The sequence below is a fragment of the Falco peregrinus genome, chromosome W (genome assembly GCF_023634155.1).
Source record: "Falco peregrinus isolate bFalPer1 chromosome W, bFalPer1.pri, whole genome shotgun sequence".
Classification (NCBI taxonomy): domain Eukaryota; kingdom Metazoa; phylum Chordata; class Aves; order Falconiformes; family Falconidae; genus Falco; species Falco peregrinus.
The window spans coordinates 1,017,328-1,044,606 of NC_073743.1; the positions used below are offsets into that span (position 1 = coordinate 1,017,328).

Genomic DNA, 27,279 nt, shown 5'->3' on the forward strand with positions numbered 1-27,279 from the left:
TCTTTGTTTTATATCCTTTTGATCTCTACCTTGGAACAAGAAAAATAAGTAATAGTTTCACAATGAATGCCGTAGTCCGTGGCATATTCCATTTCAGGATCCTAACAAAAGGTAAATAAGAAGATACATAGCAATAGTTTCAGCTCTGGGTTGCGATGGAAAAACTTTTCAGTTTCCTGTGGCAAAAGTTAACAGAATAGTTCAGAAAAGAAAGAATATGAAAACAAGCAGATGTAGCTGTCTAAAAAGTGAGGTGAGATTAATCTACTGTGTAACTACAGACAAGCTACTTGCTACCAATCTTAAGTTATGACCACACTCCAGAACTGCAACACATGATAGGGTTGTGTCCTCAGCAAACGGTTATACTGGCCCACCTTCCCACATATGTGCAATTTTAGCCTGCAAAAACCTCTTTTGGCAAGTTTATATAGTTTACGCTGTTGAAGATGATGGCTTACATGCATTGGTAAGAATCTTCGTGCTGGTATGAACTGTGTGTTGTATTGTTCATTCTATAGAAAAACTGTGAATGCAATAGCAGACTTGATGACAATTAGGTCCACATTAACAGAACATTGCACAAACTGCAGTATATACTCGTCGAGCTAGCCTGCTGAGAGACATCTCTGGCAGAGAGAATCTTTTCTGAGATAGAAGTTACCTCAGTGAGACCACAGTGATCCTGACAGTAGGCACTGCAAACAATGTGGGCTTTAATGAAGATTTTTCATGCAGTTTGCGCTGCTGAGGGAGCTGCATGGTGCATGGGTCAAACTTCCTGCGCACCAAGAGGGATAAGAGTTTGACAGTGTAAGTGCAAGGGCCACAAAGGGAAGAGATGCAGAAAATTGGTCATTTACCATCTTTTAAATTCCAGTATTTTGAAGTTTGATATCCCTAGACTTTCTGCCACTTAGCCAATGTATGTTTAAAATACCTATTTATACATATGCAAGTTTGTATGTGAGCATATACATGGGCATACAGTTTGATTACTTCATTTTCTTCTTCAGCTGAGGGAAACGAGTAGCTGAGATAGTTATTGCAGTATAGAATAGCCATTCAGTACAAAGTGACTATACAAACAAAGTGGAATTTTCCTTTTTGGAAGTATGGTAATCAAGAAATAACCGTATCGTGACCTGGGAAATCATGTTACTTGATTACAGACTGCTGTTAAGTACTCCAGAGTCTTGCATGCTCTGTGACAATTATGAAACAACTATGAAGTATTACATAAAATAAAGGGGCACAATCATCAAATGAAAGAAGAGTTGACAGCAAGAACGACGTAAGCAAAAGTGGCCACAGGATGTTCTACTTTACCTATTAAGTTGAGACAATTTAATATAAAATCATAAAGTTACGCAGTACAGCATCTGTTCTATTTAAATCATTCATTGCTTCTATGCTAGTGCCTCTAAGTGGCAGAATTTCAGACCTGCTTATATGTGTGTGTGGGTAAGAGAGAGATTTGTTTCAAGGCTAGTGCTTTTGGTTTTCTCGTCTCTTTCAGTGTGGTTAAATTATTTTATTGGCATGCTAAGTTCCAAGATTACTGCCAAATGTATGAAGTGGACAGGACAGGGCTTCACGCTGTTCTGTTTGGATTCTGACGCATTTTATCCTCCTGAAGTAACTGCAGCACACTGTATTACTCCAGCATTCTAGAATTTTACTTGAAAAATTACTTTCTGGAGTTTTGAAGAACAGCAAAACAGTTGTGTTTTCTGTGTCTAGTTAGCTGCCATGAAGAGGCTCCCAATTCCCTTGACATCGCCCACAGATGTAGTCTAAAACCCCAAAATATATTCTCCAATTATTTGGAGATATTTTAGAATATAGCTGGGTAGAAGACACTATACAAAACACCAACTACTTCTTCCCCTGTGTTAACAAGTATTAACTTAGCAAGAATAGTCAAGATACTTACAGAAGTTCTTCTAAAATTTATCTCAAAAATATTTTGCTTGCATGTCTCATCCGAACAGTACATTTGTTTAATTTTTTCTGTAACCAAAAGACTGTGCCTCTCCCAGTGAACATGTAAAGGTTTTACTTTCATCGATGCCGGAGTAGATGTGTGCAATCTTAAAAGAAAGAACTTAATGTGCCCTCAGCAGCTCCCAGGATCCTCCCCGTCTTTAGCAGGCTCTGAACCTACTTACTCTTAAATTGCTCATACTGGCAGATTGGTAAGGGAAGGGATGTCATCAATAAATGGGCATGAAAAAAGGTAGCACAAAACACAAGGCGGGAAAGAAACAGAAAAAACCCGCTCTCCTGCTAACTGTTCTCTAGCGTGAGGCGGCCGGAACGGGATAGGTGGCGGTGCGGGCTGCGCGGCCCAGCCGCGGCCTGCGGCGCTGTGAGGACGGCCTGCGCCGGGCCGCGCCCCCGCCCCCGCCCCTGTGGCTGCCGGCCGGCCGCCCCCCCCGGCTCTGCCCGCGCGGGCGGCACCCAGGGTTCGCTCTGCTCCCTTCCGCGGAGGAAGGCTGGTCCCCTGCGCTGCGAGGAACGGCACCGGTGCTGCTGCAGGCTTCCCGACGGACAGAGCCCGCGCAGGGGGTGTCTGCCGAGGGAGGCGGCCGCGCCGATGGGGACCGCAGGCCATCACCCCGCCCCCGGCACTCTGGAGACGGTGGGTGGCACGCAGCCGTGCGAGAGGCCGAGGTACGACAGGCCGCACGGCCGCGAGGGCTCCGCGACGCCCCGGCTGCCGGCGGAGAGGCGCGCCGTCGGCCGAGCCGGCTCCCTGCAGCCGCGGCCCCCGCGTGAACGCCCGAGGGGACGGGCAGCTCTCCCCCGGCAGCGCGCACGCCTCCGTGGCTGCTCGCCACTGCTACCGGCCAGGCTCCCTCACACGCACCACCTCTCGGGCTCCCGGACCCCGCCGCCTGCAGGGCGGGGCCCCCCGGCGCGCCGGAGGGAGGCAGCCTGGCCCGCCCCTTGCCCCGCCTCCGCGCGCGGCCAATCGTGTGGCGCCCTGTTGGCTGTGCCCGGCGTCCCGCGGCACGGGCCAAGATGGCGGTGTGCGCGCAGCGGGGTGGCCTGGCTGCGACCCTCTTCGCCGCTACCCTGCTTGCCCTCGGGCTGGCAGCGGAGCGCCCGGCGGCCCCTGTGCCACACCGCCGCTTCGAGTACAAGTACAGCTTCAAGGGGCCGCACCTAGTGCAGGCGGACGGGACGGTGCCGTTTTGGGTGCATATGGGCAGTAAGTGCTGCGCCGTGGCGGCGGGTGCGCAGCCCTCGTGGCCCGAAGGGAAGGTGCGGGAAGGAGCCGCCCTGGCCGGGAGCCGAGGGGCGCGGCGGCTGGGGCAGGCGCCAGGGGTTCCGGCGGGCGTCTTGCGGGAGGAGGGCCAGGGCGAGCGGGCCCAGCCCGGCGGCGCGCCGCGGGGCACGTACCGCGGTGGCTGTGCGACGCCCCCGAGCCCCCCCCCCCCGGCGCCTCCCGCGCGGCCGTCGTGGCGGCGGCGGTGTGGCGCCGGGCCGGGAAGGAGGGGGTTCGCCGCTGCGGTGCGCCCGGGGCCGGCTGCCGGTCCCCGCGGCACAGCAGCGTGTGGTGCTCGCGCAGCGCGACGTGGCAGACGCGGCTGCGTCGTCCGTGGGCGCCGTGCGGGCCTGGCCTGGCTCGGGAGGCACCGGGTCATCCCTCAGGCCATCCGCCTTTTAAGACGTATGGGTGCTGACCCGTGCACTGGGTTCCGCCGCAGCACAGTTCCTCTGAAGTAACTTATGCCGTGGTTTTATTGTTTGGTGGACTTTAGTTTATATTGGTTAATTCACGAGTACCGACTTTTGACCTTATTTGACATTATGCCACAAGCAATGTGGAGGAAACTGTCTATAGACAGATTTTTCCTGCTTTTTTAATCAGATAATCACAAAAGTAAATGTTATTTAATGTAAGTTAATTAATTTATCTAAATGTGTGACTAATTATTTTAATTAGAGAATCAGAACCTCTGTCTTTAAAAAGCAGAACAAAAATTTGTCACTTGTGAAACGGTATGTGGGATACAGCAGAAAGCTAAGCCTGAGGTTTTTTTGTTGTGTTTGTTTTTTTAATTAATATGTATCTTAACAGCAGGACCAGCATTCTCCTTAAGCTTTATGTTGTGGTCCCAAATCGAAGGTGATTAAGCAGTAGTAAGGAAGTTATTGAAAGTAAAGGTGTGGGGATTTGGGTCCCGTCCCCTCCCCCCCCCCCCCCCCCTCAAAGCAGTTGAGTACTTCACTGAAAAGTTTGTTTTGAAAACTGTTTGCTAATTGAGGAGACCAGAAAATTTGAGTTTTGAAGATTTGTTAATTGGCTAGTTAAGCACTTGCAATACTTTCTCTTTCATATATTCATTGTTGGTTTCTTTCCTTTCTAGATGCTATACCGAGTACAGATCAGATTCGTGTAACGACATCTTTGAAAAGCCAAAGAGGGTCAGCGTGGACAAAAAACAAGTCAATATTTGAATATTGGGAAGTCAAAGTGACCTTTCGAGTTACAGGAAGAGGCCGCATTGGAGCTGATGGATTGGTATTAAAAATTCAAGCTAACAAAAAGAAAAAAATTCGGCATGCTTTAAAAAGTTATTCTTGACTTACAGCTCTTACTTGCTTTCTGTAATAGGCAATCTGGTTTACAGAAGAGCAAGGCTTGGAAGGTCCTGTTTTCGGGGCAGCTGATAAATGGAATGGTGTTGGAATTTTCTTTGATTCCTTTGACAATGATGGAAAGGTTAGTTGGGAGTAAAGGTTATAAATTAATTTCCTGCCTGTTTTGTACATATAACCTCGGGGGGGGGGGGTGGGGGGGGGGGGGGGCAGGGAATGGGGTCGGAGCAGGAGAAGACGTAATTTTCCTCCTTCCCCCTTTTCACTTTGAAGGGATAATTTAAAATAGTCAGGTTTGTCTTGCAGAATTTCTACTAGACTTTTTCACACTCTTTTCTTTTTTCTTTCCTTTTTTTTTTTTAAGCTTGAAACTTGAAGCATAACACAACTAATTGGTTTGTGTGTTAAATTAAATACATACATAAAAGCTGAAATTCAGAATGTCCATACGCAATTTGAAATGTTGATATATCTGAAGATGTGTGGTTTTGAAGAGGCATATTGTACAAAAATATGACACTGTGGGAACACAAATTTCTGTGTTTGTCTTCAGAGATGCTCCTTTTCCTGGAGCAGATCTGCTTTGAGTAGTTCAGCAGCAAAAATTCTGTAGCAGATGGGGGTGGCAGTTGCTGTTTTGAATTTCCAGTTTTCCAGTCCAGAATGATCCTGGGAAACTTTAACAATACATAGTAGGTTTGCTTTGCTTTTTTTTGCAGTTCCTGCACTACTTCAGCTTCCTTTTAGATGTATTTTTGTAGGTGTACAAGCTTTATTCCTACAGATGGCTTTTGATATACAGCAGACTTCTTCATATATCAAAGTTGGAAGGCTGAAGGTGACAATTGTTTCTGATCTTCAAGGACAAGACGTAGAATTAGAGTATTGTTCAAGTAATGAAGAATTTTTTAATCTTTTTTTTTCTTTTTTTTTTCTGACTTCTGGCATACATATGGGCACTTGCAAAGTTTAACTGGCAGAGGATGCCTTCTACCAAAAACTCATGTGGACAACACTGTTCACCAGAACTTTGATAGCACTGGGGCTCTTGATTGTGACAAGTTTAGTTGGTGTGGTGTGAAACTCTTTTTCAGAAAGTGATGATGTGTCACTTCCAGTCAAAATGAAAGTCCTCTGGTCTGACGTGTCTTAAATACTGGAGTTTGTAAGACTCATTTTAATGACAACCTGTTAACTTTCTTCGGTGCCAGTATGGAGTAATTCTTGTTGCTGTTTCAGTGTGTTTGCTGGAAGATGTTTGGTGCTGTAACTGGTCCTCAGCTTAATATGCTAGCATCCAGAACTAGACTTCATCTAGTACTGCCAACTCAAAGCACCCTGCTTATGAAGCTGATTAAAAACTCCAAAGCCTTTTTTTCTCTTCCTTCTAAGACTGTAGATTATACTAGAGTTGATTTTTTTTTTATTTCTCTGTAGAAGTAGTGACAAGAGCTTCTCCAAAAAATAAATACACTTTCATAGCTGTGAACACCTGAAATTGTACAAACCGCACTAAGTATCACAAGAGTTTACAGCACATCTTTCCTGTGACCTTTGGAGGAGGCAAAAAAATTAGAAGTTATTCCCTGCTTTGGATTCTCTACTGTCTTTCAAGTTCTTGTATGTGCTTGCATCTAGACATGATCCCCAGTGGAAATTGGTCTGCCTGTTGACCACTAGGATTGAATACTATACTATATGTACTAACACTATATGCAGATATGCTCTGAACTGATTCAGTATTACTGTTGTTAAACTGAAATAAATGGTAAGATGATTAGACTGAAGTATTCCAGTGGTACTGAATAGGTAATACTAATGATGTAATAATTAAGGTAACCAAACTCCATTGCTTGAGAAGTAGAAACACTGATATATTTCTGTATACCAGTGTTTTGTTCAGTGGTTGCGATCTATGTGATAAAGGAAAAGAAACAGATCATTTGGTGGTTGTGGTTTTCTGTGAAGACAAAGGACCACCTGCCTCACTACTGTGAACTGGGAAGGACATTATTTCTTGAAGTCTTGGAAGTCTTGAGGCTTTTTTTCTTAAGAGCTAACAATCTGTCTAGCAGGACGGTATATTCCTTTATGTTGTGTTTTAACCCTGGTAGGCAGCTGAGCACCGCACAGCTGCTTGCTCACTCCCCCTCATGGGATGGGGGAAAAAATTGGAAGGGTAAAAGTGAGGAAAACTTGTGGGTTGAGATAAACATGGCTTAACAGGTAAAACGGTGTGCTCAAGCAAAGTGAAACAAAGAATTCACTGTTTTCCATCATCAGGCAGGTGTTCGGCTATCTCCAGGACTCCATCATGCATAATGATGACTTACAAAGACAAATGCCGTAATTGTGTCCCCTGCTTCCTCCATCTTCCCCCGCTTTTATGGCTGAGCATGATGCCATATGCTCCAGGTTATCCCTTTGGCCAGTTTGGGTCAGCTGTCCTGGCTGTGGCCCCTCAGAGCTTATGCCCCCAAGCCTGCTTACTGGTGGGGAACTGTGAGAAGCAGAAAAGGCCTTGAGGGCTGTGTAAGCAGTAGCTGAAATGTAGCTGTGTTATCAAGACTGTTTACATCATAAAGCCAAAATGTAGTCCCTTAAAATCTACTAGGAAGAAATTTCACTCTATCCCAGCCAAAACCACTACGCTTGAGGAGACGATGAATTGAAACATTGAAGGGGGAAGGGAGGTTAACTGTTGAAATCTTGTGCTCTTTTAGAAACTGGAGTTTATTCATAAACTCCTGGAAGCCACTGGGATAGCACTGCAAATCTGTTCTGCCCTATGTTAGCTTGTCCTCATCCTGTAGCAATTTAAATAACTGGGGGTGTGTTCAACAGACTTTGTTTAGTCTCTGACAGATAGTTCCTGAGGTTTTTGTCATGACTGTGGCAAGGTCAGCAGGCTGTCAACATAGTGTCTGTTTGGATGGTTTTCCCAGTGTTATGTTGCCAAAGTTGGATGTATAAGTCGCCTATTAGTTTCAAGATCTGTATCTTCACTACATACGAATTTCTACTGTCTGTGGCTTTTGCATTTCTGTATTTGTTAGCATATACAGGAACTTAATTTGTATGAGTTTTTTCACCCCTAACTATTCAAAGAATATAGCAGTCCCTTGCAAAGCTCACAGTGTGATGCTGTGACTCAGTCATTTTGCTTATGTAATCCTGAAGTATAGAAAGAATAAAAACATCTGTGCTTTACTTGTAATGACTTTGTTTCATCACAGAAAGTCTATCAGTGATGTTATTTAAGTTTCACTTCAAATTAAACTATTGTATTTGTTTGCTGGTTTTTTTTTTAGAAAAACAATCCTGCAGTGATCGTTGTAGGCAACAATGGAAAACTTCTGTATGACCATCAGAAGTAAGTTTATTTTCAGTGGTAATGATAAATTTGCATGAAATTCTTTGAGAAACTTTATAAAGGTTTCTTTCACATGAAACTTTGTTGTTTCCTTTACATTTGAATTTTTCTGTTTGCTAAAACACTGTTTTGTTAGTAACAGCACAGAAACTGGCAACTGATGGATATTTAAATGGCCTGTGTCCTTTGGGGTGGGTGAACTCATAAATGGAGGTACAGACTTTTTACCTCTTCATTGCTTAAGGATATTTTCCACACACAGCTAATAACTGACAGAAGTGACTAGCTGAAAGCTAATTGCCTGTTACTGAAATTATTTGATTTCTGTTTGTTTATTGTCAGCAGCACGCGTGCCACCTTTTTGGATTCTCTGAGAAGAGAGGTGTTTAGCTTAGTTGGTTCAGCCTGGACTATAGCTTATTTCCATCTCAGTTCACAGGGATGGCAATATTCCCCATTACTGCATTCTATCTATAATTTGTCCTGTGTAGAGCATCTAGTCCTGTTGACCCCAGGCTTCAAAAAAGCTCAGTGCAGTTGTGGGACAGTTTCTGAAAAACTTGCATATTGAAAAACTATCGTGATGTTGCTTAGTGATACACTGATGCTTTTTTGTCTTAGCTGATAAATCATAAGATATAGTTTTATGCAAGTTGTCTTCTTGCATAGTGATGGTTCCACACAAGCATTGGCATCCTGTCAGAGGGACTTTCGTAACAAGCCCTATCCTGTTCGAGTAAAGATAACATACTACCAAAAAACGTTAACTGTAAGTACTCTGAAATAACATAATTGCTCATGTCTTTCAGGTTAAGTGTGAGATTGTTATGAAAACCCAAAGACCCCGTGTGTTAATTCTAATATTCTTAAAAATGTTGAGCTTGGTAGCAGAAGTTCGAAGGAGGTACAGTATGTTCAAATCCTAGATGAGTTCTTTTAGCTACCTTAGTGCATCTAATTTCCTGAGCTGACTTAGCAGGTATTACTGTTTTTTTCTGATGTTACTTAGGTGTCATCTTGCTGACATACTCGTATCTGCTCACACCCTCCTGTTGCTTTTATTTGCCTGTAGAGGTGTCCAAAAACCAGCATCTGTTCCTCAGCTTCCAAGTGGTTGAGCAGCTCCTTAACTTTGAACGGTATTTCTCAAGCTGATCTGAGAGCTGCAGAGGGCTTCATAGCTGATTGTAAGAGGTTCTTGAAATGTGACTAAAATCTGAGGCTCACTCTTTGACAGTAGATTTAGATTTGCTACTTGAGGCTTCCCACCTTCCAGAAATAACAGGACTTTAAAGAAGATAGAAACCCATTGGTACAAGGGAGCATTCAAGGGTTCTTGAATACTGTTCACATGACTATGAATTCCTTCTAGATAAGGAAAGAAAAACATTGATGTGGTGTTGGTTGCGATGGCTATAAAGCGTGTGTTTCTTGGCTTCTGATTTCTTAAGAAAAGGTGCCGATAGGTATTAGCTGTAAGTCACACAGCTGTCATTTTGTAGTATAACTTTTTCTAAAAGTAAACATGAATGCACCTAAAAGAGGGTAGACCTTGCACTGTGTTGTAATGATAAAGGCCATCTGTTACTCTTCAATGAAAATAAAATTTCAGACTCCAAGGCTGCTTTCTTTTTGAATGTGCCTGGTCCTTTCTTATCTAGGAGCTCCTCTGGCCCAAACTGCTAACATTAGCAGTTCAGTAAATGCATCCATAGAGAAGGAGAGAAACTCCCTAAGCTTAGAGTCAGCCTAAGAACAATAAGGGATGAGTCTTCTAGATCATACCAAAAATCTGTGTTGCCTTTACTGGGATGCATACTTTTGATAGACTGGTCTTTAATGATCCCCAAGGCAGGGATTTCTTGAAACACAGTTGATGTTACTACGCCATGATCAGTTATAGAATAGATTAATTCTGTTTGGAAGGGACTTAGAATGGTCATCTAGCCCAACTGCCTGGCCCCTCCAGGGCTGACCAAAAGTTAAAGCACCTTGTCAAGGGCATTGCCCTTGGGCCTCTTAAATGCTGACAGGTGTGGGGCATCGACCACCTCTCCAGGAAGCCTGTTCCAGGGTTCAAGCACCCTCTTGGTAAAGAAACGCTTCCTCACATCCAGTCTGAACCTCCCCATGCGCAGCTTTGAGCCATTCCCAGGCGCCCTGTCCCTGGATCCCAGGGAGAAGAGCTCAGCACCTCCCTCTCCATGTCCCCTCCTCGGGAAGCTGCAGAGAGCAACGAGGTTGCCCCTCAGCCTCCCTCTCTCCAAACCAGACAAGCCCAGAGTCCTCAGCCTCTCCTCACAGGACATGCCTTCCAGCCCTTCACCAGCTTTGCCCTTCTCTGGAGGCATGTGAGTACCTGAACATTCTTTTAAAATTATGGAGCCCAGAACTGCGCACACTGCTCAAGGTGAGGCCATACTGACAATAAATACAGCTACAGAATCACCCCTCTTGAGCCGCTGGTTCTGCTGTGTTTGGTGCACCCTAAAATGCAGTTTGCCCTCATTGCTGGATCATATTGAGCCTGCCATCATCCAGCACCCCCAGGTCCCTTTCTGTAGGACTGCTCTCCACTCTGGCATTACTCTGTCCCAGGTGCAGGATCCAGTGTTTCTTATTCAGTTTCATGCCATTGATGATGCCCAATGCTCCAGTCTGTCTAGATCCCTCTGCAGGGCCTCTTGTCCCTTGAGTCAACAGCACCTCCCAGTTTAGTATTATCAGAAGACTTGCTAATGGTAATTCAACTCCTACATCCAGATCACTGATAAAATTGCTGAACAGCACTGCCTCTAGAATTGAGCCCTGAGGAACGCAGCTGGTGACTAGTCACCAGCCAGATGTACCCCAGTTCAGGTCAAGCCTTTGAGCCCTGCCATCCAGCCAGTTCTTCACCCAGTGCACCATGAACCTGAGTATCTCACAGCTGGACAGCATGTCCAGAAGGATACTGTGAGCGATAGTATCAAAAGCCTTACTGAAATCCAAAAGAACTACCTCCACCACCTTCCCTTCACCCACTGGGTGGATGGCCTTCCTGTAGGATATCAAAGTAGTTAAGCAGGACTTCCACTTCATGAGCCCGTGTTCACTGTGCCTGGTGATTGCATTGTTCTTTAGATGCTTTTCGGTAGCACTCAGTATGATCTTCTCCATATTTTTCCAGTCACTGAGGTTAATCTAACAAGTGTGTAGTTTCCTGGGTCTTCCCTCATGCCCTTCTTGTAAATTGGAATAATGTTTGCTAGCTTCCAGTCAGTGGGGACCTCCCCAGACTCCTAAGACCTTTGCTAGATGGTTGAGAAGGGTCCTGCTGCAACATCCACTAGCTCCTTCCACACTCTGTGATGAATACCATCTGGCCCTGTGCACTTAGGAACATTCAGCGGGTACATCTGGTCCCTTACAATTTTAATGTCCACAAATGGAAAGGTCACCGCTCCTGCAGCCGTGGTCCTCTGACTTGGAGGACCAGGCAGCCCAAGGTCTATATTGGTACAGACTAAGGCAAAAAGAGTTGAATGCTTCTGTCTCTTGTTCATCCCTGTTTGTCAGGTGACTATCTTCAACAAGTGTTGGTCTAATGTTTTCCTTGAACCTCCTCTTACTATTAACGTACTTCAAAAAGCCTTTCTTGTTGTTTGACAGTTGTGTTGACCAGTCAGTTTCAACCCTTGTTGAGCTTTTGCCTTTTGTGTCTTCTCCCTGCACGTGCAAACCACGACTGTAATCTTCCTGTGAAGTATGAACTTGCTTCCAGAGATCATACAATTTCTTTTTCCTCTTGAGTTCCAAGAGGATTCTGTGTTCAGCCAAGCCCTGCTTGCTTGACTTCTGACACAGTGGGATTGCCTGCTGCTGTGCAAGCAAGGCTCTTAAAAGAAGAGGAAAAGAAAAAAAAAAAAAGTGGCTCTTAAAAACTGACCAACAGTCATGGACCCCTAAGCCCTCAAAAGCAGTTTCTCTGCTAACTACTTCCTGGGTAGCTTAAACTTTGCTCTCTTGAAATCCAGGTTAGCAACTCTGGTGATGTTTTTTCTCATTCCAACAAAAATTTTAAAATCTACCATTTAGTAATTGCTGTGGCTAAGACAGCCATCTACCATCACACCTCCCATGAGTCATCCTGTGTTCACAAATAACAAGTGTAGGAGGGTGCCTTTCCTAGTTGCCTCACTGAGTACATGTGACAAGAAATTATCTTCATCTTCAGGAATTTCCTAGACGTGCGCACCATGGTATTCCAAGTTGATGTCTGGAAAGTTGAAATCTCTCATAAAGACAAGGACTGCTGATCCAGGGATTTCTCCTAATTGCCTATAGTGCTAACATCCTGGCTAGGTGATGAGTAGTGGATGCCCGCAATGACATCTGCTGTTCTCCATCTCTCTAATCCTCACCCAGAGGCTCTCAACCACATCATCTCTTAACTGTAAGGGCTGTACAGTCTAACCTGTCAGTTATGTATATGTGCAGCTTTTCCACCTTGCTTGCCCTGCCTGTGCATCATGAACAGCCTGTGCCCTCCATCCCAGCGCTCCAGCTGTGGGACTCATTCTCCCAAGTCTTACTAATACCAATGACATTGTAGCTCTGGGAACAGACCAGGACTTCCAGTTTGTCCCATTTGTCTCATATTGAGTGTGCTGGTGTATGAGCATCTCAGATGTGCTCCTAAACCCTCAGTGTTCCCTGGTTTAGGAGGACATCTTAAATTGATGGCTTTTTTTTTTAAAAAAAAATAAGATAGTTAACAGCATAAATGTTCCCATTGGCACCCTCAGGCAGTGCTGTGCCACCCCTTGGCTTACGTTCACCTCTCCTGATAGTATCCCTTTCCCCATATGTTCCTTCCCATGCACTAATTTGCCTTGCTGCTTCTTTTAACTGAAATGAATACATTTTTATATGTCTCAATTCTGTGCAGTGTGTCCTCCTAGGTGCTGGATGTTGAATCAGGCCTTTTTTTCCTTTTTAAAGTAGAAAGCTTATGCATTTTCTTTGTATAATGTGTCTTTTCAGAAAAGAAGTAAGTTCTGGTTTCTAGTATCAGCTGCCGAGTTACCTGAAAAGTTGTAGTTATGAGCATTACTGTAATCTGACAAAGCAAGTAACACAGATTTATGTAGTAAACATTGTAAGTGTTTATCCTTTTAGGTATTAATTAACAACGGGTTTACTCCGGATAAAGAAGACTATGAATTTTGTGCAGAAGTGCAAGATATAGTATTGCCGTCACAAGGATATTTTGGAATATCTGCAGCAACAGGGGGCCTTGCAGGTAGCAAATGTTAAAAATTGTGACAAATGATGTGGGAACTTGCAGGGCTGATGAGAGAGGTGGGTTTTTTACTGCTAGTGTTAATCCGTTATACCAGCTTTTTACCACGATGATGTACTTAATCCTCTCCTATTCCCAAATTACTGATATGCGTAGGCCTTTTCCTAGCTGGAGCAGAAGGACTTTCAATGTGTCCCGACAAAGATACTGTGTAGTCTCATTCTCCACTAGATAAACTTTTGGGAGGACTTTGGGAGGATGTTGTTGCCTGAAGATCCTTTGGAAGTGCAGGGTTGACTTGGGAATTTGTAATGTTTAGCAGTAGCAATTAACAGTGGGGTTTTTTGTTCTGTTTGTTGAATACAGATGATCATGATGTCCTGTCTTTTCTGACCTTCCAGTTGACTGAGCCCGGGAAGGCAGTAGTAAGCATTTTTGTGCATAATACAGTGTTATTATATGTGTTTTGTATATAGCACCGTATAACAATATTTTCTTGGAAGTCGTATTTGGCATCCCTGTTTCAGGAATTTTTGCATCTAGTTGTGCTGTCATCTGTTTTAGAAAAATGAGGCTAATGCTGTAATGTTTTGGTAATATTGTAATAGACATTTGCAAGACAAGAATTCTTGAAGCAACACTGAATCAACAAAAATCCTGGTATTTAATCAAAACACGCAGAGAAAACAAACTAAAAAATACACTTTGTTTGAAAGCAGACAAATAATGTTCTTGCTTTCAATTTTGCATACCTCTAGAACAGTTCTGTACTGCTAAACAGGATCTATCCTTGTAAAACTTAGTTTCTTTTTAATCGCAGAAAGTACGAATGTATCAGGGGAAAAAGCTGTGGGTCTCCCTAGGAATGTCTGGTTTCTCACTTCAACTTAATATATTAATGTGCTCCACTAATTGTGTTTCAAATCTGAAATCTGAACAGCCTTGCTGGAGAATAAGTTACATAGGAGTGGTGGAGAACATGAAAAAATATCTCCCCCACCCCTTGATAATGTTTTAAAGTCAACACCAGATGCAGAAATTCCTCAAAAAGATAAAGAGAAGTATCAAGAAGAGTTTGAACACTTTCAACAAGAACTGGATAAAAAGAAAGAAGAGTTTCAAAAGGAACATCCTGATGTGCAAGGGCAGCCAGGCAAGTTATTTGAGCAATTTTTCAGTTGACAAGAAAAATGTTTACTTTCTGGGATATTCAGAGCTAGGGCCTGATACTCTGATCTTACTAAGCTCCTGCTGATCTTACTTACTTTATTTAAGAATCTTTGGTCTCTCGTTTGCAAAGTGTTTTCTGAAATACAAAGTCCCTTTTGTCATGCCTGGATTGAGAACAAAACAAACCACAGAAACATGATGGGAACGATGAGAATCTGTATGGAACAGTGGAAGAGAGAGAAGGTCATGCATCCCTGGCTGTAAAGTGATGATTAAGGAAGCACAGCCTCTTTGGTTATTTGAAAATTTATTTGAAAGGTCATCTTTTTGGTCTGTTTCTGCACATTCATAGCAAAATGGTTTTTTCCATCTTGTTTTATGGATGGTTATTAGAGGTGGGCTAGTGGATATGCTGAAATGTCCTTCCTTGGAAAATCTTAATGTTTGCCTAATACTGGATATATAGTGAGTTCGGTCAATTTCAGGACCACAGCATTAGCTGGAATACAGTGTTTATTCATGTTGGCTAGTAATGAAATTTCAAGCTTGATATTCTTAAAAACTGTGGCTGTTATTTTTACATTTTAAGCTATTGATAAGAAATTTAACGTTGGCTGGGTAAGGCAGAATTGCCCTTTCCACTTGCAGCTCTCAGCAAATACTGGTTTAAAGATATTTCACAGTGGAACACTTTTTTACACTGTTTTCAAATGATACTTAATTTAGGAAGATTGCAATAATGACTCTTGCCCACTTTTTTTGAGTGTTTAGCTAAAGTGCTTTGACTTTGTTCTCCTATGGAACATGGTGGGGGTTTTGTTTGTTTGCTTGGATAGGTTTATTTATATTTTAGAGCTAGGCAAAAAAAATCTACTGATCTGAAAATGTAATGGAAGCTAGTCTGTATCTTGCTTTTGTGGATTGAATTGGCTGTATTTGAATGCATACATATCAGGAATGTACTGTGGGCATCTGGACCTGAAATCTCAGGTTGTCATTTTTTTTTGCACAGTGGTAAGTTGTGACTGTTCCAAGGGTCCTACACCATTTTATCTTCATCTGTGCTTTTGGAATATTGTCCAGCCTTCCATTGAGAAGAACGAACAATCTTTTTGCCACATAGTCTTTTGGCCTTTCTTTCTGGATGTTGAAGCTGTAGAGGAACTTGCTCAAAATGTGCAGTCACTTGTCTATTTCAAGCTACATTTTACACCTTACTTTTTGTAAAAAGTAGCTGTTACTTAATATCTGCAAATCTCCTCTGAAGGGTAGTTGGTAATGCAGTGCTAGCTTATGCAAAAAATTATGCCTCCTAGTAATAACAGCATCTTGTTTCCATTATTCTGCACATTGCCACTGTATTAAAATAGGAACACTGAGATGGAGTCTGGGTTTGAATGTGTGGTTATCTCTGTTCATTTGTTGTGATCCCATTTGGGTATCCTTTGCCGTGGCAATGGTGATAAATAAACATCAAATACATGAAATTATCAGAAAAAAAGTAATCCGTGTGGTAACTTGAAGGGTGCAAGAAAAATGATACAATGCAACTTAAGAGGAATGCATGTATGTTAAGAACTACCTGTACTTTTTCCTTAACAGCAGATGATCTTTTTGAAACTGTAAGTGATCGTGAGCTGAGACAAATCTTTGAGGGGCAGAATCGAATTCATCTTGAAATCAAACAGCTTAATAGGCAATTGGACATGATTCTGGATGAGCAGAGGAGATATGTCTCTGCAGTCACAGATGAGATTGCTAAAAGAGGAGCTGGTTTTCCAGGTCAACAAGGACAGGTAAATTAGAAAAACAACAACAAACAAACAAAAAAACCAAACCCAAAAAACACTGTGATTGACAGCTCAGCCTAATTTCAACAGCATGATTGATTTGCTTTTTCTGAGATATGCTGATCTTTTTCTCACCCACCCTTTACCCCCTCCAGGTTTTGCAGCAAGAGATTGAGACAGTTGTGAAAACTCAAGAAGAGGTCATTAGACAAGTAAATGAAATGAGGTAAATACTTCCTAAATATTAAGGCTGTGTTTTGAATTTTATGTTATTTTCCACCTTTTAAATCCTATTTATTATTTCAGTAGGAGAATACTGACAAACTTCTCTGTGAAATTGAAATTTCTGTCAGTTCTGTAGTGATAAATTTCTGCATACATTTAATTTCTATAACTAAATGAACTCAAATAATATAATTAAGTTCATGTCCCTAGGGTGGCTAAGCCCCCTAATTTGCCTTTTTTAATTATTATTTATTTTTTATTGTGATATTCTAGTTGAACAAGTAAGTCCAGTCCCTCTAAAAAAAATCGATTTCTGCTAATGTGATAACCTGCTACCTCATGAAAGGTTGTTGCTCTGATTTTGAAGTATTGATAACACAATGAGCATAAATGCCTTCAACTTAGAGCTAGTGAACCAGAAAAAAAAAAGTGTATTGGAGTATCTTGTTGATATACTCAATCTACTCCTGATATCCTGATTTTATTTTTTATTATTATATTATTAGTCTATAATATTATACTTGGACAATATTATATGAGATATATTTGAAGTTTTGCTTAATGTAAACAACCTGTAAAGGCATGTAAGTAATTGTGAGAAGTAGTTCTGTACAAATGAAATTGTATATGCATTTAATAAGAATTGTTGAGATTTATTGCTTATTCCTCTAATTACATTTGGGGGGGGGCGTTAAAGTAGTTCTTTCTTCAATATACACATATATTTTGTCTTTGAGTTTTTTCCCTTATTCTGTTGTGACTGCCTAAAGCTCATATATTGATTATTGCTCCATAGGGGTCTCTTAAGTGTTAGTGATTTGTGTATCACAAAAAGTATGTATAGTTTTATGTCGAGTCTCTCAGAATTCCAGTGTGTATAAGCATTGGAGAGGCCTCTTCTTTTTTTTTTTTTTCTTTCTTTTTTTCTTCTTTTTCCTTTCCCTTGTAGATTAACCTTTTTCTATCAGTAGGAGTAGGGCTAGGCCTTGAGAGAGTGTTGCTTCTTGATGGCAGCTGAAACAAGGGTCAGATATGGAAAATATTTAATGTCCTCTCTTGGCCTGAACTTTGAATAATAAAGGGACAAAAAGTGCAGTTTCCACAGTCCTGCACCAGTGAAGGAGTAACTTAGCCCATCAGTACAGTCAGGGGACTGATCAGCAGGAAAGCAGTTTTGCAGAAAAGAACTTGAGAATCCTGGTGGACAAGAAGTTGGATGTTGGGCAGCAATGCACTTGTACAGGAAAGGCAACCAGCAGCATCCTAGGCTGAGTATTGCCGGTGGGTCGAGGGTGATGATTCTTCCTCTCTACTCAGCACTGGTGACACCACATCCGGAGTCCTGTGCCCAGTCCTGGGCACCCCAGTACAGAAGGGACATGGACATACTGGAAGGAGTCAAGTGAAGGATCATGAAAATGATTGAAGGGTTGGAGCATTTGTTGTATAAGGAGAGGCTGAGGGAGCTAGGATTGTATAGCCTGGAGAAAAGGCTTGGGGGTATCTCATCAGTGGGTATAAATACATGACCTTGGATGTGGTGAGGGTGATAGAAACAGACAGACTCTTCTCACTGGTACCCAATGACAGAATGAAAAGCAACAGGCACAAACTCAAATACAGGAAATTCTGTGTAGACCTGAGAAACTTGTGAGAGTGACGGAACACTGGAATAGGTTGGTTGCCCAGAGAGGTTTTGCAGTCTCCATCCCTGTAGATACTGGAAACCCAACTTGACTAAAAATTCTGTGGTTTGTTAGGTGCTAAGACACACTGTCATACAGCACTTAAGGGGAAAAGAAAAAAAAAAAAAAGGACACTAATACTAAATTACTGTAACTTACACTTAGATTGTGTAGTAAACACACAAATGTGTTTTTCACGTCCCAGTGTATTGTGTAGACTGTTTTAGTAATCTTATCCCCATTTCTTGTAGGTTAGAGAAAATTTGAGTGTGTTGATTGGTTCTTTTGTCAGAGGAGTTTCTGCCAGCGAACTTCCTCAGGAAATCCTGTATCTGCAGGGACGCTTGCAAGTTCCCAAGTGATTAATAATGGTGCTTTTTAAGATGCAGTTTTTAAAATTGATGGAGAGGTATGCTGTAGCTTTTCAAACTATGTTACCAAATGAAGTGAAAATCTTATCTTCTAGGTGCTATACTGCTAAAATGTATTTGAGAAAATTCCTGTGTTTGGTAGAGGTGCCTGTGTACTGCTTCTAAGACATTCTACAATTGCTTTCTTTAGCAGGAATGGCTTTAAGTTGGTTTAACTCTTCATTTATAGTAGTTAAAACATTCCTTACCTTGGGCTTAAAAAAAAGAGAAAAACAATTACTACAGTTGTTTTTTTCCTGGGCAGCTCTGAGTGATTTATCTAAGTAGGTCAGGTTTTTTGTAGAATGAAGATTAGAGTGCTTCCATTTTTGCACTTGTTCTTCCATGAAAGCTTTTAATGTTAATATTCTTGACAAATCTTTATGCCTTGCAAGCAAATTAGATTTTCTTGTTAGCATTGGCAGTCTGTCCTTTTAGTGACTTACTAGGTATGAGTTTGCGTAACATCATCTTAATACTTTTCTTAGATTAAAGAAATGTTTTATTTATAGATAAAAACAAACAGCCTGCTGTTGCATTGCTGGTCATCTTGGAAAAGGACTTACTAAGTAATTTTCTTGTCAAGATTTGTGGATTTCTTAATCATCTGATTATAGAAGAATCTTGCATGAAAATAGAGTAGAAGCTATCAGCATGGTATTGTTTGTGCAAATGTAAATGTAAATTAAATTTGATATAGACCACGTCTATTTAAGGAGTTATTTTGCTTTTAACAAACAGTGGATCAGTCTGGGGGAAGGTGGCTGTGCAGATTTCTGTTAATTGCATAGGGTGGTGGTATTAGGAGGGAGAGGAACAAAATGAGTGTCACACATGTTCTAGCACAGAAAATAGCAGGGCAAGATAAACAATATGATGGATGTGGACAGGCAGAATTGGTGTCAGCATTTATTAGGCAGTGGTCATGATGGTGGTTGCATGGGTTTGCATGGGTCTTTTAAGAAAAAAAACCTTCTGGTGAAAAACCTACTTCTAAAATAAGTTATTGTAACACTAATTCCAAGTACAGGTAAATATTAATAAATAATTAATAAAACAACAATACAAAAAATAAAATAATTTCTGGGTAATTTATATGCTAAATTAAGTCGGATACAGAGGAGGGTTTTTTTGAGTTCATTTTGTGTTCCAAACCAGAAATGTAGAATGAGAGGTGAGAGAGCTGCTTTGATTAGTTTTGTTTGAAGAGGCTTACAGAAGCAAACAGCTGGGTTTTGGTAACTTCTTTTGATAACTTTGCAATATTAAAACTGAGCTTATTGAGGCAAACATTGAGAGTTTTGCAGAAGTCCATGGGTAACTCCATCTGGCCTAGAGTGCAGTATATTATCCAGAATACCCAAACACGTAACAGTGGAAAGTGATTGATCTAATGTGTGCTTGGAACTAGGTTTGACAGGAAAGGGTGAATTCTTTGATCTTTTTGTTACTGAAGGTGAAAAGAAAATATTTTTTTGGTTATGTGGGAAGTGTGCAGAATCCTGTTAGTCTAGTATATTAAGTTGATTTGTATGATTAAAGTGATATTTTTAAGAAAAAATGGTAGTCTTTAGTGTGAAGAAAAGTATATTGTTAATCCAGCATTTAGTAGGGGCCATAATTACTAAAAGCCTTATTTTTAAAGTGGTGTATCTCCAACTTGATATAATTGTGTAGATGAATTTAGTGTGTGGCTTTGACTTAGTTATGTGACTGCTTCAATTGATTTAAACAAGCTGCCTAGTTCTTATAATGGAGCAAAAGTTGCTGTAATACTAATACAGTATACCTATGCTTGCAATTTTTACTTCTGGAGAGTTACCATTCTATGGTAAATTGCTGACCACTGTACAGAGGGTTAGGACTGCACCTTGAAGGCATTGAAGTAAGCTCTCATCTGAACAAAATATAAAGTTTTAAGTAAATTAAAAAGAAATCCAAATACATTTTCATTTAGTCTGTTAATAATGGAGAGTTTAACATTAATATGATAAATATTTTAGCTGTAGAATAATCCTCTTTGCTACTGAAAAGAAACATCACTGTAGGGGAAAAATATATAAACATTGATTAGAGATTAAGGGTGGTTTTTTTCTCTCATTGACTAGTTTACCTCAAACAAAATTAGTTATGGAGCCTCAACTTTTTATGGATTTAATTTGATTTGTTGTAGAAGCAAAATTAATTCACATGAACACAATATTAAGTATTATGACAGTGCATATTCAGAAATGAGTTTCTCATATAAATGATAATCATGAAACAAGGATGTATCTAAATCTTTTCTTATCCCTAAAGCCTCTTATTTTTATTTCTTACATGACTGTTTTTATTTATTTATTTTTCAAACAGCTTTTGGTTTTCTTCAAAGATTGCATTAAACTCTGCTTATCCTAAAGCCTTGGCAAGAGCCTCAGATAAAACTACTTGTCTTAGACTTCATCAGTCAGGCAAAGCAGATGTCTAGCAATAGAATATTTGCCAGATCTTGTTTTCAGCATGACTTTGGGAGGTGGTGCACTGTACAAATGGAAACTGTGTGCAGAATTAATTATTTTTTAAAAATAATAGCTTAAGGAATTATTTCTTGAAGGTGTTCTTCGAAGCTAGAAAAAATGTCTTCTGCTTTTTGGGGCAACTATGCATTTCAAACTAATTTTAAAGGACTAAAAGGTGTCCAGAATAATTGCTGTTTGTAGAAAAGCTGTTCTGTGCTGAAAGATGTTTTGTGGTTTGTTTCAGAAATTCCATGGCTGATACTCTGAAGTTGATCAGTGGAGCTCAACATCCTGGCTCAGCTGCAGGAGTCTATGAAACAACTCAGCACTTCAATGACATGAAAGAACACCTCCATGTAGTGAAGAGGGACATTGAGCATTTAGTACAACGAAATATGGTAATTTATGTGCTGGTAGTGTAAAGCGTGACTGTAATGCTTCCTTATTTGGCTGTTAGTGAAAAGCTAAGATGAGCCAGCATGCAATTTACAGAGCAATTAATACTTCATTAAGCTGCTTCGCTAAAACTGCACTGCCTTGACCTACCTGCATGATCTGTGTCTTGATGAGAAGTCTTGCACAAAGAGCATGACTTTTAGTCTAATTTCCTGTGGAAACAAGGTCAAGCAATTAGGTTTTCTGCATGCTCTTTTTTGTGTTTGGCCCCCTATTTTGACAGCTCTGTGCAGAGGAGATTCTATGTTGCTCTTGCACAGAAGGGAGAGCTTTAATCAGGGGAAGCTCTTGCAGATTCTGCTTAAGATCTCAAAGTGTGACAGGTGACTGCATTCATGTTCAGGTGCACCTTAGTCTAGCCTGAGTAGCATTTAAGCTGAATTAGCTTGTGGTCCCATAGAAGGTTCTTGATTTCCGGGTTAATTTACTAATGATTTGTTCTTTCCCCTGTAACCTCAAATTAACATTGGTCAGGTTATCTGAGAAACATAAAGGTGAAAAGGGGAAAATGAGACCAGGAGTAGGTTTGATTTTTCAGAGTAGTGTCATTTCTGTCTTGTTTTCTGCTTGTGTTCCAATTTTTCAATCACGTTGCAAAGGCCTTTTGTTTCATTTCTTACATTTAAGTCTTTTGATGGCATGCATGTCTTGTTTGCTCTTTTCTCAAATACTGTTTTTCCTGGTTTTTAGCCATCTAGTGAGAAATTGAGGTGTCCAGACTTGCCACCTTTTCCATCGTGCTTATCTACAGTGCACTTCCTCATATTTGTAGCAGTGCAAACAGTGTTATTCATTGGTTATATCATGTATAGGTGAGTATGTTTTTGTTTAAAGACAACAGGGCAAATGTTTTTTAAAACTTCTGACTGGAAATGCAATTATGATGATATGTTACATTAATCTTTAAAACATTTAGATTGGAAGAGATTGTGGGAGGTCTGTAGTTCAACCCCTTCCTAGAAGCTGGGTCAGCACTGAATTCAGACTGGGCCACTTAGTGTTTAGACTGGTCAGGCCTTATAAACCTCCCAAGAATGGAAATTTTACCAGTTATGGACCCCATCGGAAATGTTAAATTACCATAGTGAAGTTTTTATTCTCCCCCCACCCCCATGGTTTATCTAGAGTGAACCTGTCTGGTTTCAGTTTGACTGTTGTATCCGTAAAGAAATGGTCCTTGTCTCCTCAGTAGCATCTTGTGGGTATTAGAAAACTGCTGTTAGACCACTTGAAGCTGCCTTCTGTCCAGGATGAACAAGCTCACCCGGTTCCCTCGCTTTTCTTCTCTTTGAGGCATGTTCTTCAGCTCTGGACCAGCATCTTTGTGGTCCTGTGCTGGACTTACTGAAGTTTATTAATAATTCTAACAAAATCTGATGTGATTTTTTTTTTTTTTTTGCTATGTGTATCTACAAGCTATTTATCCCCTCTTACAGATTCCTTAGGGAACTTTTTTTGCGATACATATCCTTTCATCCCTCTCCTACATATGATACTGATAGTGTATGGACTTTTTTTTTTCTTCCTAAACTAAAACTAATTGGGATGTTTGCTCTCTTCCTCCTTCTTGCAGTGGTTGTAGTATTAAAATTAAATTTGTGCTGATGGAAAGGAAACCCTACTGAGAGTAAAGACTTACTTGGTCATCTTCCCTCCTGATTCTTACACACACTATCAGGATAAGGAGTAGGGACCAAAATAGCTGCATTGCCCTTCAAGGAGAAAATGTGGTTTGCTACATCTATGGAAGGATAATTGGTATCAGTATAAGGCCAGTGCTGCTGATTGCACCAACTTCTATTGTGTGTCTGCTTCTCTACGGAGTGGAGAGAGTGCATTTCTTATGTATGTCATATTATGCCATCAACTGGAAAGATGGCTTCTAAGACAAGTGAGGAACTGGTCCTCCAGTTCTTTTTGATGCCCTTGCCACATTAGTGTCTGTGTGCTCAATTCACTATATATATATATATATACACACATAAAGAGAATTAAGTATATTCCATGCCAGAAGGAAAAGGCAATCCCATGTCAAGTAAATTCTTTCACTGCTTGATTGCATGTTTCTTTTTTTAGGCTAATTGGATACTGAGAAGCTGTAGAAAATTAAAAATCAGTTTGTACTTTTTTCTTTTCTTTTCTTTCACATTTTCTGGCTTCTTTCCAGAATGATTTGTTTCCTTCTGTGTCTGTTGCAAAATTGGAACTACAGTGATGCTGCCAATGTCTTTGTAAATAGAAAAAGTTATGTCCTGTTTTTGTGATGTGACTTATATTTGATTTCCCTAAGTGTATGTTGACAAAAGATGGAATATTTTTAATTCCCAAATAAAGGAAATATTTATTTATTTAAATCAGTCAGCTAGTTTTATAGTATAGGTACTTAAGGAACTCTCTTCTGCTTTTTCTTTCAGAAGTCAACAGGAAGCAGCAGCCAAAAAATTCTTTTGATGACCTGTTCCTTTTGTGTGTACATAACAGCAGTATGTATGCACAGAAAATTATACGCTTTTGTAAATGAGGGAAATTTTAGTGTTTGATATACTTCAATATTGTAAATTATTGAATTTTGTTAGTTTAAATGAGAACTCATTTTGTTTGTTCATTCAAAGTTAAAAACAGACTGGGGAGCAGTGGAGCAAACACGAGATAGGATCCACAGTCTTCCCCTATCTAAGTCTGTGTTTTCAGCTAACTTTCTCATAAATACTGGGAGGCAGATGCCATATTCCTCTTTTGTTAAGATTTCAGGGGAAGGAATTGAAACACCCAGATTTGGTGGTAATTAATTATGAGAATTGCAGGTGATGATCTATGCAGAAAGCTTGCCTTTTAAGTGTTGTGACATACCAGTTTAAAAAAAACCAAACAAGCAAACAAACACCACACCACCCCCAAAAAAAAAGCAAACCACCACCTTTAAAAAAAACAAACCAAACCAAAAAGAAAAACAAAACAAAAACATCAGCAAAAAACCCTCCCTCAAAAACTGGTTGTTTGGGGGTTTTTTTGGGATGGGGGTCAGAACCTGTTACAAACATTTCATTTGTTTACCTTGGATTTAGTAAGAATTGGTTAATCCTAACTCTTTGTTAAATATAGATACTTTTAAAAGTGTGGACACAAAGACAGGCCTTTAACAGTCTGACTGCTGATACCTGACATAGAAAACAAACTAGACAGAACCAGCAAACAAAGGCTTATCTCCTTATTTTGGGTTTTGGTTTTGGGCAGTGAGAGAAAACATGATAAAATAGTTCAAGTATATTGTGGAACTGATTTCTTTCTTCTAGCTTCAAGTCTGTCTGTAATTTTCTGTGGATATCTGTGGAACTTTCTGAGCAAAGATATCATTGCTTTGTACCTCTTCAATTCTGATTTTATTAATGATGTATTTAGTGTATTAATATGTCTTTACTTTTATAAAGCTGTCTTGTCTTTCATGTGTCAAATACAGATGCTTTGATTTAAATCTTGACATGGCAAGTATTCTAAACTACAGGTATTGATTGAGTGTTAACCCACTTCTTCACAAGCTGTTGCTTCAGAAGTGTTTGTTAATCTGAAAGCTACTGTAGAACCAATATTGTGTGTCAATTCCTGCTTTAATATCAAAACCATAAGACTGAACATGTGCTTTTGATATTGTTTATCAGGTGAACGTTTGCTTCAGGAAAGAAAGAAAGCAGAGAGCCCAAATTCGGAATGTGAAATTAATTAATTTTGCCTTGTTTATACATCTGTGGTAACTTTGTCCTTGAATGGGGGGTGTGTGTGTAGAGTTAGAATAGGGGGGTTTTGATTTGTTTGGTTGGCTTTTTTAATTCTATGAAATACACAAATGCATCAAGATATTTCACTTCTAATTATTGTTTATCTGAATCTGCAAAAATTATCTGGAATCTAGCATACTGCTACTGTATTCCTACAGTCTACTCCCTTGGAGTGTAACACATACTGCCAAATTCACTGTGATGAAGAACACTTCAGTATTGTGCCTGTCAGTTTGGAGAAATGATAAATCTATGCAATATATATTGTTACTTAAAATACTGTCTCCAAAAAGTGCATGTCTGTGCTATGGCAATAAAATTATACTACCTGCACCACCTATTTACAGGTGTACAGTATGTAGTATACTGTAATTGGTATAGATTCATTTCTAAATTGGAGAAGATTTTGCTGTACTAATTGGAGAAACTACTGCCTCAAGCTAATCTTGCTGGATAAATAGAGTAAAGGGGGGGGGGGGGGGGATGGGGGGGACCCACAAACTTTTCAGATAAGCCAGAATAACAGGAGTAGGAATTTATCCATTCAGTTCTTTCAACACCAGCAAATATTTACAGGTGCCTTGAGTCTAAGCTATTACAACTCTGACTCTTCTATACTAAACTTAATATATTTTCTTAAATTGTTCTGAAAATGTACACTGTTGTTCCTTTCAATTGCAAGCCTTCCTGTGTCAGTGCAACACCTAAACAGAACTCTCTCACAGCAGGTTTTGTGAGACCCTTTATACAGAAAGGCTAACAATTGTATTTTGGTAAGTCGGTGCATATATCTGACGTAATGAGGAACAGCTCTAATGTGTCAGCTGGAGGAAGCCTGTATTTTTTGTTACTGTGAATTTATCCAACCATAATTTTGTTTTAAAGCTGTAGCAGCCCGTATTTTTGTCTGTTTTGTTAGAAGGCTGGGGATGGTGTCTAGGGGAAAACTTGAACCTGCAATTGTATCTTCAGTGTGAGGCTCAGCTTGTGTGTTATGCTGCTAATAGATCTGACATACCTCCCACGTGCAACTAGGAAACTTTTGTATTAGGGAGCAGAAGGTCTAAAGTGTAATATCCCAAAAGTGGTAACTTTGCTTCATGATTCATTTCACAGTCATCTCTCCTTGGAACTTTCATATTGCTTCGTCACTCACTGGATCAAAGGAAAGCTCCCAATTGCCCAGCTTAAATTTTGTCCTGTCTGTTTTGGAAGTGATAGCAACAAATTTGGACTTTAAGAATGTGTCAGTCAGTGTAGCTTCCTGTTACAGCTGGCTACTAGAAGTTTCAACACTGACTGTGTTTGATTCTTATGAACAAAGATTTCAGGACTAGGAGGAGAAGACGCATTGGAATCCGGTTTGATAATACAGGGGAGAACAAGTCTAATAATTGTATTTGAAGTGTGGATGACAAGTAGCAAATATTTGGCAGTGACAAGAGAATCTCATTGTACTCATCAGGGTGTATTAAATACATGGTCATAGCTGAATCTTTCAGAAGTAAAACTTACATTATGGTTTATAAATTAACTAACTTCCTGTTTCAAGAAAAGCTGACATTTATCAATGCATCAATTACTGTAATACCAGACTGTCTACTGTTGGTGGTGGTGGGTTTTTTTAAATTCAAACAGCTGACATTTTCATGTTTGTTTCTGACTAATGTAAATTGACACTTGGGAGTTCAGAGATAACCTTATCTGAATAAAGATGCATATTTTTAGTAAGTTTTTTTCTTTTAATTTGGTACATGTCCATGAAATCCAAGCAAGTGTATTTGAAGCATTCTTTACCCTGTGTTGTTCAGAAAGTTTGAACGCTTTGAGATCTGGGTTCAATCCTACCTGATACTGGAGAGCTGATGGCATTCAGAGGCTGAGGCTGCACCTGTATTGAAGAGACATGACTGCTGATGGTTACAAAGGTATGCTGAATCCAGCCTGGGTTCATTCTGTGTGAAGGGATTATATCCTCTGCATTGCAGTCTAATGCAAGAGTGA

General features: G+C 40.4%; 1 protein-coding gene and 1 long non-coding RNA gene across 4 annotated transcripts; both read left to right on the forward strand.

Moving 5' to 3' along the window:
* Positions 1–2,990: 2,990 nt before the first annotated feature.
* Positions 2,991–27,006, forward strand: LOC101923961 (protein ERGIC-53). 3 transcript variants are annotated; one of them, XM_055792763.1, is made up of 14 exons: positions 2,991–3,217; positions 4,380–4,534; positions 4,628–4,735; positions 7,923–7,984; positions 8,654–8,753; positions 13,145–13,268; positions 13,635–13,693; positions 14,289–14,421; positions 16,041–16,234; positions 16,384–16,454; positions 21,291–21,444; positions 22,193–22,314; positions 23,917–23,985; positions 26,392–27,006. In XM_055792763.1, the coding sequence occupies exons 1-13, from the start codon at positions 3,028–3,030 to the stop codon at positions 23,951–23,953; spliced, it is 1,509 nt and encodes a 502-aa protein (XP_055648738.1). In that variant the 5' UTR covers positions 2,991–3,027; the 3' UTR covers positions 23,954–23,985; positions 26,392–27,006. The 3 variants fall into 3 exon arrangements, with proteins under 3 accessions (XP_055648738.1, XP_055648737.1, XP_055648739.1); XM_055792762.1 differs by having other exon boundaries at positions 23,917–27,006; XM_055792764.1 differs by having other exon boundaries at positions 16,044–16,234; positions 23,917–27,006.
* LOC114013712 (uncharacterized) lies at positions 8,760–11,907 on the forward strand. The gene is made up of 2 exons (XR_003556853.2): positions 8,760–8,888; positions 8,994–11,907. It is a non-coding gene; the product is annotated as an uncharacterized LOC114013712 (long non-coding RNA).
* Positions 27,007–27,279: the final 273 nt, after the last annotated feature.